This window comes from Rattus norvegicus, chromosome 2 (genome assembly GCF_036323735.1).
Source record: "Rattus norvegicus strain BN/NHsdMcwi chromosome 2, GRCr8, whole genome shotgun sequence".
In the NCBI taxonomy this organism is placed as follows: domain Eukaryota; kingdom Metazoa; phylum Chordata; class Mammalia; order Rodentia; family Muridae; genus Rattus; species Rattus norvegicus.
This window is the reverse complement of record NC_086020.1, coordinates 7,148,872-7,163,274: the sequence shown is the minus strand read 5'-3', so window position 1 is coordinate 7,163,274 and position 14,403 is coordinate 7,148,872. Positions and strand designations below refer to the sequence as shown.

The 14,403-nt window shown below is 40.9% G+C and overlaps 1 protein-coding gene across 3 annotated transcripts in view; it reads left to right on the top strand.

The window, feature by feature from the left end:
- Positions 1 to 14,403, top strand: part of Rhobtb3 (Rho-related BTB domain containing 3) — a 106,536-nt gene that overhangs the window by 38,233 nt on the left and 53,900 nt on the right. The window contains exons 1-2 of one of the 3 annotated variants that reach the window (XM_039102150.2): positions 12,095 to 12,788; positions 12,887 to 13,112. In XM_039102150.2, coding sequence (XP_038958078.1) covers positions 12,787 to 12,788; positions 12,887 to 13,112 — 228 coding nt within the window. In that variant the 5' untranslated portion in view covers positions 12,095 to 12,786. Of the gene's footprint in view, positions 1 to 12,094; positions 12,789 to 12,886; positions 13,113 to 14,403 lie in introns of those variants that run through there. The other 2 variants (NM_001107645.1, XM_063281692.1) reach the window with 2 other exon arrangements.

Sequence of the window (14,403 nt, the reverse complement as noted above, 5' to 3'; positions counted from 1 at the left end):
GGCTTCACACTTTACAATAGCAACAAGCAAACGAAGAGTATGTGCAGTGTGAGCACACTTATGTCACCGAAGAACCGGAAGGAAGGCAGCCAAGATACACAAAGTGTAAGGGAAAAATAAACAATCACTACAACTTCAAGTTCTTTATTCTTTCAGTCACTGTGAAGGAGGCATCGTGAGTGTGTGTGTGTGTGTGTGTGTGTGTGTGTGTGTGTGTATGAGTGAGTGTGTGAGTGTGTGTGTGAGTGAGTGTGTGAGTGTGTGTGAGTGTGTGTGAGTGTGTGAGTGTGTAAGTGAGTGTGTGTGTGAGTGAGTGTGTGTGAGTGTGTGAGTGTGTGTGTGAGTGAGTGTGTGTGTGAGTGAGTGTGTGAGTGGGTGTGTGAGTGTGTGTGAGTGTGTGAGTGTGTGAGTGAGTGTGTGTGTGGGTGTGTGAGTGAGTGTGTGAGTGTGTGTGTGAGTGAGTGTGTGTGCGAGTGTGTGAGTGGGTGTGTGAGTGTGTGTGAGTGTGTGAGTGTGTGAGTGAGTGTGTGTGTGAGTGAGTGTGTGTGTGTGAGTGAGTGTGTGTGTGAGTGAGTGTGTGTGTGAGTGAGTGTGTGAGTGGGTGTGTGAGTGTGTGTGAGTGTGTGAGTGAGTGTGTGTGTGAGTGAGTGTGTGTGTGAGTGAGTGTGTGTGTGAGTGAGTGTGTGTGTGAGTGAGTGTGTGAGTGGGTGTGTGAGTGTGTGTGAGTGTGTGAGTGTGTGAGTGTGTGAGTGAGTGTGTGAGTGTGTGTGTGAGTGAGTGTGTGTGTGAGTGAGTGTGTGAGTGGGTGTGTGAGTGTGTGTGAGTGTGTGAGTGTGTGAGTGAGTGTGTGTGAGTGAGTGTGTGAGTGTGTGAGTGTGTGTGAGTGTGTGTGTGAGTGAGTGTGTGTGTGTGAGTGAGTGTGTGTGTGTGAGTGAGTGTGTGTGTGTGAGTGTGTGTGTGTGTGTGTGTGTGTATTTGAATATGCAGCCCAAGGATAAACCCTGATTGTGCTCTCGCTTTAATGTAAAGCTTTTAGATGTTTAATTTTTAAATTATGTGTTCAATTATACACAGGCATTTTCTACACCTCTCTTGTATGTGTTTAGTGTTTCACAATGAAAAGATTATTTTTTCATTTTTTTCTTCTATTGAAAATAAATTCTTCCATCATATACCATATCCTGATTACAGTTTCCTCTCTTTCTACTCCTCCCAGTTCCTTCCCTATTCCTCCTCCCCCACATCAGAACCACTTCCTTTCTGTCTTTCATTAGAAAAAAATAAACTGGCTTCTAAGAAATAACAAACAAACATGATAAAACAAAACTTTATAAGATAAAGCAGGAATCACCACATGGAGGCTGGATAAGGCAACCGAACAAAAAGAAAAGAACTCTAAAAGCAGGCATGAGAGCAAAAGACGCTCATATTTATTGTCAGGAGTACCATACTAATACTAAACTAAGAGCTATAATACATGCACAGAGGATCTGGTGCAGACCTATGTAGGCCCTGTGCTTGCTCCTTCTTCCTCTGTCAGTTCATATGAGCCTTGCTAAGCTGATTCAGAGGGCCTTGTGCTTGTGTCCTTGACCCCCTCTGACCTTTGCCTTTACACTCTTTCTGTATTCTCCTCCCATAGAGATCCATGTGTTCCCCCACTACTACCCCAATCCCTTTCTTTATATCTAACCTCTCTGGTTCTATGGATTAGGTATTCATTACCATTTATTTAATTTTATTTATCTAATATTCACATATAACTCAAGATAATTTTTCTAGTTCCATCCATTTGGCTGCAAATTTCATAATGCCATTTTTTTTTGTTTAACAATTCAGTAATAATCCACTATGTAAACGTGATACATTTTGCTTATCCAGCCTTCTGTTTAAGGACATCTACATTGTTTCTAGTTTCTGACTATTATGAATAGAGCAGATATGAACATAGTTGAGGAAGTGTTTTTTCAGTAGGATGGAGCATCCTTTGGGTACATATTCACAAATGGTATAGATGGATCTTGAGGTAGATTGATTCCCAAATTGTTTGTTTTTTCAAAAAAGTAATCAAACTGATAACATCCTGTTGCATGTCGTGACTCAAGCTGCTTTGCTAGAATAATTGCCTATGAGGTAATGCTGTCAGATATGGTGGCTCAGGATGTGGAGGCAGGAGGACCTTTATGAGTCTGAGACTAGACTAGACTATAGAGTAAGACCTGTTTCAAAAAACAAACAAACAAAAGGGCAAAATCCCCATGAGTCCATCAGTGTTTACACTTACAGAAACATGGAATAAAACTTAGCTTTTCTTTTTGAAAAGCCATTTTTGAAGAACATGAAAGAAATTATGCTGTCCTTACTACAGTTTTCTTTTAAGAGAATGCACATGTGTCTTATTATTGAAACACATGCTAATAAATACTACAGTGCAACAGAACCTACCAAACAACTCAAAGTGGAAAATATTAAAAAAGTAAGCTTTCAGTTTAGCCTGCAATTTCCTGCATTGCTATTCTAATACTTGTGACTCTGTGCTTAGCAAAACTTTCTGTGCATATTCTGACAGTCTTTGCTGACAAAATATAATGCAGTGTTGTTCCCCTCCCCCATCTGTATTCAATGTATTATTTCAAAGAGTTTGATCTTGGCAAGAAGAAAGCTATTTCCCCAGTGACATGTGCCTTCTGACATACATTTTTCAGGGAGTTCAACAGACCTTTTTAGCATTTTATAACCAGAGACTAGCATCTAAATTTAGTCTGGTATTTACACATGCTGGAAACAATCTTGGATCTTGCCTTTATGTTTGGAAATTAGGTTTTAAATGATTAGTTTAATATGAACAGTTCAGAATATTATTAATTGTAATACATACTTAGGTTAAAGTTAATGTAAGCAAAAGTGGATGCCGAGACATCAGGATGACTCAGTGGGTAAAGTTGCTTGCTGCCAAGCTTCATGGACTCTGTTTGACCTCCCAGGACTGGCAGGATGGAGAGAAAGAATTAACTCCTAGAAGCTGTTCTCTGACTTCAATATTGGGATGTGTGTGGGTCCTGCTCCTCCCAAAAATAAATAAATGACTATAATCGTTTAAGTGGTTATAAATTCATACTTAAAACAGTGTTCTTTAAGAACATTTGCTATAAACTACTGAACTGAGAATGGGACCCCCTTTGGGGGAATTAAAGGAAGGATTAAAAGAGTTGAAGGAAGGGGCTGGGGATTTAGTTCAGTGGTAGAGCGCTTACCTAGGAAGTGCAAGGCCCTGGGTTCGGTCCCCAGCTCCGAAAAAAAGAACCAAAAAAAAAAAAAAAGTTGAAGGAGCTTGCAACCCCATAAGAACAACAGTGCCAACCAACGAGAGCTTCCAGGGACTAAACCACTACGCAAAGACCATACATGGACTGACCCAGGGCTCCAACTGCATATGTAGCAGAGAATATCCTTTTGGGGGCACCAGAGGAAGGGGAAGCCCTTGGACCTGCCAAGGTTGGACCCCCAGTGCAGCAGAATGTCGGGTGGGGGGGGCGGTAAAGGGGAGATGGTTGGGGAGGGAAACACCCTTATGGGGGAGGGGAAGAGGATTCGGGGCTTATAGACAGGAAACCAAGAATAGGAATAACATTTGAAATATAAATAAAGAAATATATCCAATTTTTAAAAAGGAACATTTGCTATGGTAAGTTTTTTTTCCAGATCTTATTAGTTATGAGCCTTTTAAAAAATATCTAACATTTGTTCTGTGTGTGTGTGTGTGTGTGTGTGTGTGTGTGTCTGTCTGTCTGTCTGTCTGTCTGTTCTTTGTACATGGGAATCCAATCTGTTAGAATTTGCTTCATTTCATCCTTACAATGTCATATTTTTTAAAGTTGTATATGGTAAATAGTAATAATCAAATATATAATAGTTTACAGAGTAAAGTTAAAATTGAAAAATGCAGTAAGGTGTATGAACAAAAATGATTTTTTTGTAATTATTTTTATTGGATTTTTTTACTTACATTTCAAATGTTATTCCCTTTCCCAGTTTCCTGAACATAAGACCCCTATCCCAACCTCTTCCCCTTATTCTATATGGGTATTCCCCTCCCCAACCACCCTCCCTTCCTACCTGCCCCCCAACATTCCCCTACACTGGGGGATCCAGGACCAAGGGCTTCTCCTTCCATTGATGCCCAACAAGGCCATCCTCTGCTACATATGCAGCTGGAGCCATGGGTCAGTCCATATATAGGCTTTGGGTAGTGGTTTAGTCCCTGGGAACTCTGGCTGGTTGGCATCATTGTTCTTATGGGGTTGCAAGCCCCTTCAGCTCTTTCAATCCTTTCTCTAATTCCTCCATTAGGGATCCCGTTCTCAGTTCAAAGGTTTGCTGCTAGCATTCGCCTCTATATTTGACATGCTCTGACTGTGCCTCACAGGGGACAGCTATATCAGGCTCCGATAGTCATCCACTTCTTAGCTTCATCAATCTTATCTAGCCTTGGTGGCTGTATATACATATACATATACATGTATATATATGTATATATATGGACTGTATACCCATGTGGGGCAGGCTGAATGGCAGTTCCTTCAGTCTCTGCTCCAAACTTTGCCTCCAAATCCCCTCCTATGAATATTTTTGTTCTGCCTTTTAAGAAGGACTGAAGCATCCGCACTTGGATAGTCCTTCTTGAGCTTCAGGTGGTCTGTGGATTGTATCTTGCATAATTTGAGCTTTTGGGCTAATATCCACTTATCAGTGAGTGCATACCATGTGTGTTTTTCTGTGATTAGGTTTCCTCACGCAGGATGGTATTTTCTAGTTCCATCCATTTGCCTATGAATTTCCTGAAGTCATTGTTTTTGATAGCTGAGTAATATTTCATTGTGTAGATGTACCACATTTTCTGTATCCATTCCTGAAGGATAATCTGGGCATCTGGGTTCTTTCTAGCTTTTTGACTATTATAAATAAGGCTGCCATGAACATAATGGAGCACGTGTCTTTGTTATATGTTGGGGCATCTTTTGGGTATATGCCCAGGAGTGGTATAGCTGGGTCCTCAGGTAGTGTAATGTCCAATTTTCTGAGAAACCCCCAGACTGATTTCCAGAGTTGTTGTACCAGTTTGCAATCCCACCAACAATGGAGGAGTGTTCCTCTTTCTCTACATCCTCGACAGCATCTGTGGTCACCTGAGATTTTGATTTTAGCCATTCTGACTGATGTGAGGTGGAATCTCGGGGTTGTTTTGATTTGCATTTCCCTGATGACTAAGGATGTTTGAACATTTCTTTAGGAACTTCCCAGGCATTCCATATTCCTCAGCTGAGAATTCTTTGTTTAGCTCTGTATCCCATTTTTAATAGGATTATTTGATTTTCTGGAGTCTAATTTCTTGAGTTCTTTGTACATATTTGGATATTAGCCCTCTATCAGATATAAGATTGGTAAAGCTCTTTTCCCAATCTGTTGGTTGCCATTTTGAGCTAATGACAGTGTCCTTTGGCTTACAGTAACTTAGCAGGTTTATGAAGTCCCATTTGTTGATTCTTGATCTTAGAGCATAAGCCATTGGTGTTTTGTTCAGGAAATTTTCCCCAGTGCCCAAGTGTGTGAAACTCTTCCTCACTTTTTCTTCTGTTAGTTTGAGTGTATCTGGTTTGATGTGGAGGTCCTTGATCCACTTGGACTTAAGCTCTGTACAGAGCGATAAGAATTTATATTCTTCTACATGCTGACCTCCAGCTGAACCAGCACCATTTGTTGAAAATGTTATCTTTTTTCCAGTGGATGGTTTCAGCTCCTTTGTCAAAGATCAAGTAACCATAGGTGGGTGGGTCCATTTCTGGGTTTTCAATTTTATCCCATTGATCTACCTGCCTGTCTCTGTACCAATACCATAAAGGCTTTTTTTTTTTTATCACTATTGCTCTGTAATAGTGCTTGAGGTCAGGGATGGTGATTACCCCAGAAGTTCTTTTATTGTTGAGAATAGTTTTCCCTATCCTGAGGTTTTTGTTATTCCAAATGAATTTGCAAATTGCTCTTTCTAACTCTGTGAAGAATTGAGTTGGAACTTTGAGGGGATTGCTTTTGGAAGGGTGGCCATTTTTCTACATTAATCCTGCCAATCCATGAGCATGGGAGGACTTTCTATCTTCTGAGATCTTCAATTTCTTTCTTCAGAGACTTGCAGTTCTTGTCATACAGATCTTTCATTTGCTTTGTTAGAGTCACACCAAGGTATTTTATATTATTTGGGACTATTGTGAAAGGTGTCATTTCTCCAATTTATCAGTCTGCTTATCCTTTGAGTAGAGGAAGGCTACTGATTTGTTTGAGTTAATTTTATACTCCGACACTTTGCTGAAGTTGTTTCTCAGGCTTAGTAGTTCTCTATTAGAACTTTTGGGGTCACTTAAGTATAGTATATCATCTGTAAACAGTTATATTTTGACTTCTTCCTTTCCAATCTGTATCCCTTTGATATCCTTTTGTTGTCTGATTGCTCTGGCTAGGACTTCCAACTACTATATTGAATAAGTAGGGAGAGACTGGGCAGCCTTGTCTAGTCCCTGATTTTAGTGGGATTGCTTCAAGTTTCTCTCCATTTAGTTTAATGTTGGCTACTGGTTTGCTGTATATTGTTTTTATTATATTTAGGTATGAGCCTTGAATTACTGACTTTTCAATGATTTTTATCATGAAGGGGTGTTGAATTTTGTCAAATACTTTCTCAGTACCTAATGAAATGATCATGTGGCTTTTTTCTTTGAGTTTGTTTATATAGTGGATTAAGTTGATGGGTTTCCATATATTAAACTGTCCCTGCATCCCTGGGATGAAGCCTACTTGATCATGATGGATGATCATTTTAATGTACTCTTGGATTCAGTTTGTGAGAATTTTATTGAGTATTTTTTCTGTCGATATTCATAATGGAAATTGGTCTGAAGTTCTCTTTCTTTAGTGGGTCTTTTCGTGCTTTAGGTCTAAGTGTAATTATGACTTCATAGAAGGAATTGAGTAGTGCTCCATCTGTTTCTATTTTGTGGAATAGTTTAGACAGTATTGGTATGAGGTCTTCTTTGAAGGTCTGATAGAATTCTGCAGTAAACCCATCTGGTCCTGGGCTCTTTTTGGTTGGGAGACTTTTAATGACTGCTTCTGTTTTTTTAGGAGTTATGGGGTTGTTTAAATGGTTTATTTGTTCCGGATTTAACTTCAGTACCTGGTATCTGTCTAGGAAATTGTCCATTTCTTCCAAATTTTCAAGTTTTGTTGAATATAGCCTTTTGTAGTAGGATCTGATGATTTTTTTTAATTTCCTCTGAATCTGTAGTTATGTCTCCCTTTTCATTTCTGATTTTGTTAATTTGGACACACTCTCTGTGTCCTCTCATTAGTCTGGCTAAGGGTTTATCTATCTTGTTGATTTTCTCAAAGAACCAACTTTTGGTTCTGTTGATTCTTTCTATGGTCCTTTTTGTTTCTACTTGGTTGTCTTCAGCTCTGAGTTTGATTATTTCCTGCCTTCTACTCCACCTGGGTGTATTTGCTTCTTTTTGTTCTAGAGCTTTTAGGTGTGCTGTCAAGCTGCTGATATATGCTCTCTCCTGTTTCTTTCTGCAGGCACTCAGAGTTATGAGTTTTCCTCCTAGCACAGGTTTCACTGTGTCCCATAAATTTGGGAATGTTTTGCCTTCGTTTTCATTAAATTCTAAGAAGACTTTAATTTCTTTATTTATTTCTTCCTTGACTAAGTTATCATTGAATAGAGTGTTGATCAACTTCAATGTATATGTGGACTTTCTGTCATTTTTGTTGTTATTGAAGACCAACCTTAGTCCGTGGTGAACTGATAGGATGCATGGGATTATTTCAATCTTCTTATATCTGTTGAGGCCTGTTTTGTGACCAAGTATATGGTCAATTTTGGAGAAGGTACCATGTGGCTGAGAAGAAGGTATATTCTTTTGATTTAGGCTGAAATGTTCTATAAATATCTTTTAAATCCATTTGGTTTATTACTTCTGTTAGTTTCTCTATGTCTGTTTAATTTCTGTTTCCATGATTTCTCCTTTCATGAGAGTGGGGTATTTAATTCTCCTACTATTATTGTGTTAGGTGCAATGTGTGCTTTGAGCTTTAGTAAGGTTACTTTTATGAAGGTAGGTGCCTTTGCATTTGGAGCATAGATATTTAGGATTAAGAGTTCATCTTGGTGGATCTTTTTCTTTGACAAATATGATGTGTCCTTCCTTAACTTTCTTGATAACTTTTGGTTGAAAGTGTATTTTATTCGCTATTAGAATGGCTACTCCAGCTTGTTTCTTCAGACCATTTGCTTGAAAAGTTGTTTTCTAGCCTATTACTCTGAGACAGATACTAATCTGTCTTTGTCACTGAGGTGTGTTTCCTGTATACAGAAAAGTGCTGGGTCCTCTTTATGTATCCAGTCTGTTTGTCTATGTCTTTTTATTGGGGAATTGAGTCCATTGATGTGAAGAGATATTAAGGAATAGTAATTGTTGTTTCCTTTTTTTTTCTTGTTAGAGGTGGAATTTTGTTTGTGTGACTCTATTTTTTGGTTTCCTTGCAAGGAGATTACTTTCTTGCTTTTTCTAAGGTCTAGTTTCCCTCCTTATGTTGGAGATTTCCATCTATTATCCTTCTTAGGGCTGGATTTGTAGAAAGATATTGTGTAAATTTGGTTTTGTCATGGAATATCTTGGTTTCTCCATCTATGTTAATTGAGAGTTTTGCTGGATATAGTAGTCTATGCTGGCATTTGTGTTCTCTTAAGCTCTGTATGACATCTGCCCAGGATCTTCTGGCTTTCCTAGTCTGTGGTGAGAAGTCTGGTGATAGGTCTGCCTTTATACATTACTTGAACTTTCCCCCTTACTGCTTTTAATATTCTTTCTTTGTCTTGTACATTTGGTGTTTTGACTATTATGTGACAGGAGAAATTTTTTTCTGGTCTAATCTTTTTGGAGTTCTGTGGAGTACTTGTATGTTTATGGGCATCTCTTTTTTTTAGGTTAGGGAGATTTCTTCTATAATTTTGTTGAAAATACTTACTGGGCCTTTAAGTTAGAAGTCTTCACTCTCCTCTCTCAGAAATAGGATTTTATCAAATGTTGGAGAGTAACTAAGAGTAATGACAAAACCTATACTTCTTGGCTATTGGCACAACTCAAAAAGAGGTACCCATAGCTGACGCTGGGGCTTTTGTTTGAGAGCCTCTGGGTCTGGGGAGCTGAAGTTGGGGCTTCTGTTTGAGAGCCTATGGGTCTGAGGGAGGTGACGCTGGGGCTTCTGTTTGAGAGTCTCTGGGTCTGGGAGGTATTACCCCACCCTTTACAGAGGTATACTGTTTCTTAACTGCTCAGCAGGATCACATGCCATTGGTGAGAAGGAATCACATGGCCAAACAGTTTAGAAGATTCAGTTATTCATCTTGGAATTGAAAATGGGTTTGGTGAGCATGTGGCAGGCCATATCCCATAGAGAATGATGATACTAGCGCTGTTGGGACAGAGCCTGGGGCTTGCAGCCCTAATACTATGAAACCAGTTTCCAGTAAGCCAAGTAAATCGACAGGAAGCACTGAAAAGTAGAGAATGGAGACTGATTCACTGTGACGACCCTAGGAAAATTAATAGAGTCCCAGTGACTCCCTGAGTCCACCTTCAGGCCTAGACATGGCGTTTGGGTTTAAACAGAGGGCAAAAGGTGTGCATCCACTAAACAGTTTTGGTCAAAGTTTGGCCTCCAGCCTGTCACCATTGTGTCACTGCAGCGTTTACTGAAAGCAGAGAACGTCTGAACTTGTGAAATCTTTTCCTGGTGACAAGTTCCTGTCAGTAGACTTTACCCTTTCCCTTGCTGGGAAGCAGCAAGATCCTGGGGAAAATATTGAACCAAAGAAAGGGTTCAAGTATCTCTTCAGAATGTCTCATTCTTGCCAGGACACATATTTTGAGATGGGGTGGGGGGCTCAATCAGAGTGTAGCCTTACCTGACTTCACCACTCTGTTTTCCACCAGCTACATACAGGAATCTGCCTTCGCTTCTCTTCTTGCTTTGCCTTGGACCAGACTACTACCATACATGTTTCCATAACTTTACAGATGATTGCATGAGTAATCCAGTTCTTCCTAACATTCCTTCCTGTTCAACCTCTCCCTCCTCCAAATCTAGCAAACATTTCCTTATCTTTTAGAACCCAAGATACTGTTTACTTCCTCTGATGAACTTCTCCCTAATGATATGCAGCACAGACCTAGACGTTCACTGAACTTTTAATCCTTGTGCTTTGTATGCATCTCTACTAGCTATTGAACACATAGCTTATGTTATGTGGAGAATCATGTACCTTTAAGAGTCTAGTGGACATTCATAGACTTCATCTTCCATGTCTACCTGGCCAGGTTAAAACACTCAAAACTGGAGGAGGAGAAGAATGCTTTCTCCCTTTCTGCTATATGTCAATTCCGTCCAGTGTCTTTTTTGCATGTTCCTATGCTCTTTGTACTGTGCTTTACATAAAAACAGAAAATTTATTATCTTAACCAAGTTTCAGTGATTGGTACAAGCCACATTAGCTATGTGCACTTTGCTGTACAATTGATTTCTAGAGTTTTTTCATCCTCCCAAACTGAAACTCAATACTTAACAATAACATGCCCTCCCCGTGTCGGCACCTGAAAGTCCGCCCTCCTTCCTTGCTGTAAGAGCTTGGCTAGTTAGGTTAACGCATCCTTCCATGTCGGCTTCTTCACATAGCACCACATGTGCTGAAGGATCATCTATGGCATAAAGTATGATGAGTTTACTTTCATTTAGAAAAGCCAGTTCATAACTCATTAACTATCTATGGTCTCAGCTACTCTGGAAATTTAATATAGGAAGACGGCTCAGTAAGCCCTAGGGTTCTAGGCCAGCCTGGGGAATACAAGAGAAAACATCTCAATAAAAAGTTCATCATATTTGTATAAGCTATGTTCTTTATTGATTGAGCATGGATTGAGCACTCTAGTGTTGCTGTGTTTGAGTAGTGGGTCATTGGAGAGCAATGATGAGAACTTTGTTTTGACCCAAGAGGAAGTCTACACATTTGAATCTTTCAGGATGGTTATTTCTCCAGAAACTACAAGAAATTGTACTTGGGCAAAGGAAGAATATTATTTATTTATTTATCTATTTATTTGATACTGGGTCTCATTAACTCTGGCTGTTCTGGAGTTCACTATGTAGACTGGACTGGTTTTGTTTTTGTTTTTGTTTTTTTTTTTTTGTTTGTTTGTTTACTAGTGACCTTCTGAATTAGTGGTAAATGATTCTAATTACACCTATTTAGGAGGCTGAAGAGGAAGACAAAGAACAGAAAGGACTAAGTAAACTGCATAAAGAAGTCTCCTGTCCCCTTCCCCCAACCCCACTCCCGTGCTATCTATGGACAAGAAGCTGATACTGTCTCAGTGAGTAATACTGGTTCCTAATAGACAGCAGTGGTCATTCCCTGGCTTCTTGTTTACCTCAATCTTCCCAGGACCTTTTAAACATCTATTTCTCAAAATAGGTCCACTTAACAGAGAGAAAAAAAAAAAGCCCAATTTCAAAGCATAGCAAATAACCAAAAGGATAAACAAGAACTCTTTTAACAGTGTGTGACGTGCTTGTGAGAATTTGAATGTTTATGGAGGAGGCCCAGAGTAACCCTTGGCCTGTCCTAGTATTAGCAGTCTCTCGTGGTGTTTTATACTTGAGGTAGTCTGAGGCCCTTAGGGGCATCCACAAGCTTTACTTTTGTGTGTCATCAAGAAAGAATCTAAAATATCCTTACATTAACATGATCCTTATTTTTCAGTGAGCTATTATTAAATAATGTAACTGGAATGTGTACTGAAAAAAATCCAAGTAAACTGCTACAACTTTCTTTTTAAAAAAATCATATTAAAAATCCCAGCACTTCAAATTCTGAATCTTGGTTAAAGTATGCCAAATATAGGTTGCAATAGTAAATGACCTTTCCAAAGCGACACCCGCAAATTAATTGGTTCGTGAACAAAGAACCTTTTCTGCAGCTGCATGAATGTGTCTTTCTTCTTCTTTTTCTTCTTCTTCTTCTTCTTCTTCTTCTTCTTCTTCTTCTTCTTCTTCTTCTTCTTCTTCTTCTTCTTCTTCACAAGTACGATTTTACAAAACAAGCCATAGCGCATGATTGACAAAACAGATAACACACTTTTGGTGAAGGCGGGCATGGGCATGGGTCCGCAGGAGGCTGCCTCCTAGCTGGGCTCTCTTGTCCCCGGCGGGGGCCAAGCTGCCCCTCCCCCGCTCCCGGCTCGGATTTCAGCCTTCCGAGTTGAGCAAACTTGCTGCAGGCGGATTGGCAGCGAGCAGCTCCCGGGCTCCGTGTCGTCCCCGCGCCCGCCGCTCCTTTGTGTCCAGCGGCCGCCGCCTGGGCGCGGGGGGCCTCGGCGGGCAGCCAGCTTCCTCGCGCGCCGGACTCTAAGGGCGACACGTGCGGGCCCCGGGTCCCGGAGGAGCAGAGGCGGAGCCGGGGCGGAGGCGCGGCGGCCAGGAGCAGTGACCAGGGATCCGCAGCGCTGCCCGCGCCCGGCGGCAGTTCATTCCGGGCCCGCTCTGTTCTGCAGTGGCAGCGCCGCGGTACAGGCGCGCGAGGGCCACGGCTGGGGGATGAGCTGACTGCAGTGAAAGCGTCGCTCCGGCCCCCTCCAGGCCTCCGGCCGCAGTCTCCCGGCCGCCTTGCCAGCCGCAATCATGTACGTATGCGTCGCCGTCCTGCCACGGTCCGGGTCCGGGACGTGCCACGCACCCTGGTTGTGCCCACTCGCTCACTCTGCCCCTCTCGGCTCCGCAGGTCTATCCACATCGTGGCGCTGGGGAACGAGGGCGACACTTTCCACCAGGACAACCGGCCGTCGGGGCTCATCCGCACGTACCTGGGGAGAAGCCCGCTGGTGTCGGGGGACGAGAGTAGCTTGTTGCTGAACGCCGCCAGCACAGTTGCGCGCCCGGTCTTCACCGAGTACCAGGCCAGTGCGTTCGGGAACGTCAAGCTGGTAGTGCACGACTGTCCCGTCTGGGTAAGGGGCAGCGCGGTGCCCAAACTAATGTGTGTGTGCGTGCGTGTGTGCGTGTGTGTGTGTGTGTGCGTGTGTGTGTGTGTGTTTTGTGTGTGTGTGTGTTGTGTGTGTGTGTGTGTGTGTGTGTGTGTGTGTGTGTGTGTTTACATTTTTGGCAATTTTGGTCCTTTGTTTCAATTTGGAGGTGGTGGGGCAGCCCAGTCACTTCGGTAAGGTAAAAAGCCCCAAAGAAATGTAGAGCAGTTTCTGTATTTCAAGACTTGTCCTTTAGTGGACAGCTGACAGTTGAATGTGCCAACCCCAAGGGACAGGGTCACAAAGTTCCACTGGTCAAGAATCATGTTTTCATGTCCACCCTGTGGAGGATAGGGGGATGTGTTCTATAAATACTGCCCTTTACAGCTCAGCATTGGCAAAAATACTTTTGACTGGGACAGGTAAGAAATAGTATGGGAAAAAAGGAAGAAAGGATGGGGTTTGAAAACTAATTTTACATGGTTTATTTGTAGATTATTAACCTCTGAAAAAATAGTTTTTAGTAATGCTAATGCTCATATATTAGCCTTTTGTTTTAGTGATTAATAAATTGGAAATACCACTAAAATTATTTAGAACTTAAAAAACAACTTCATATTTGTGATGGTTAAATAAAATAAGCCTTAGCTTGACTCTTGAGTAACTTAACTCAAGTGTTTCATAAAAGGACAAAGGTTATCTTCATAACATAGTAGCAGTATATTTCAAATGTTTTCATTTAATTTTGAATCCATGATTCCTTGCTGATATTATAGTTATATATTTTTCAGCTAAAGATTACTATATTTATATGCATATATAAATGTTTAAACTTTTGAGTCTTAAAAAAAGTGCACAATATGTGATATTCTTACATTAAAAAGGCAGTTTTTGAAAGATTGTCAAAGCTAAGGAGAACTAGCATACTTTTGAACATAAATATATAAAAAGTACAGAGAAAATTTTCTTGAACATATTTTCCTGTTATGGAAAGAAAGCACTCATTAAGTGGAAACTCATATTAATGTGCTGAAATAAATTTAAAATATGCTTTTCAATTAAAAGGATGCTACTCAGCCTTCAGGTATGACAGTATCAAGAGAAGTCAGCAGGAAGGACTTACAGGCTGGTGTATGCAGGCACAGTCACCGCGAGCCCTTTTATTATGGAAGGTCTCATAGCCTGAACGTATTACAGTTCAATTGAATAAATGTGCAGTGCGTCGATGAGGTAAAGACAGAAAACATAAAACAAGGTGAATCAGGATGTCGGGATT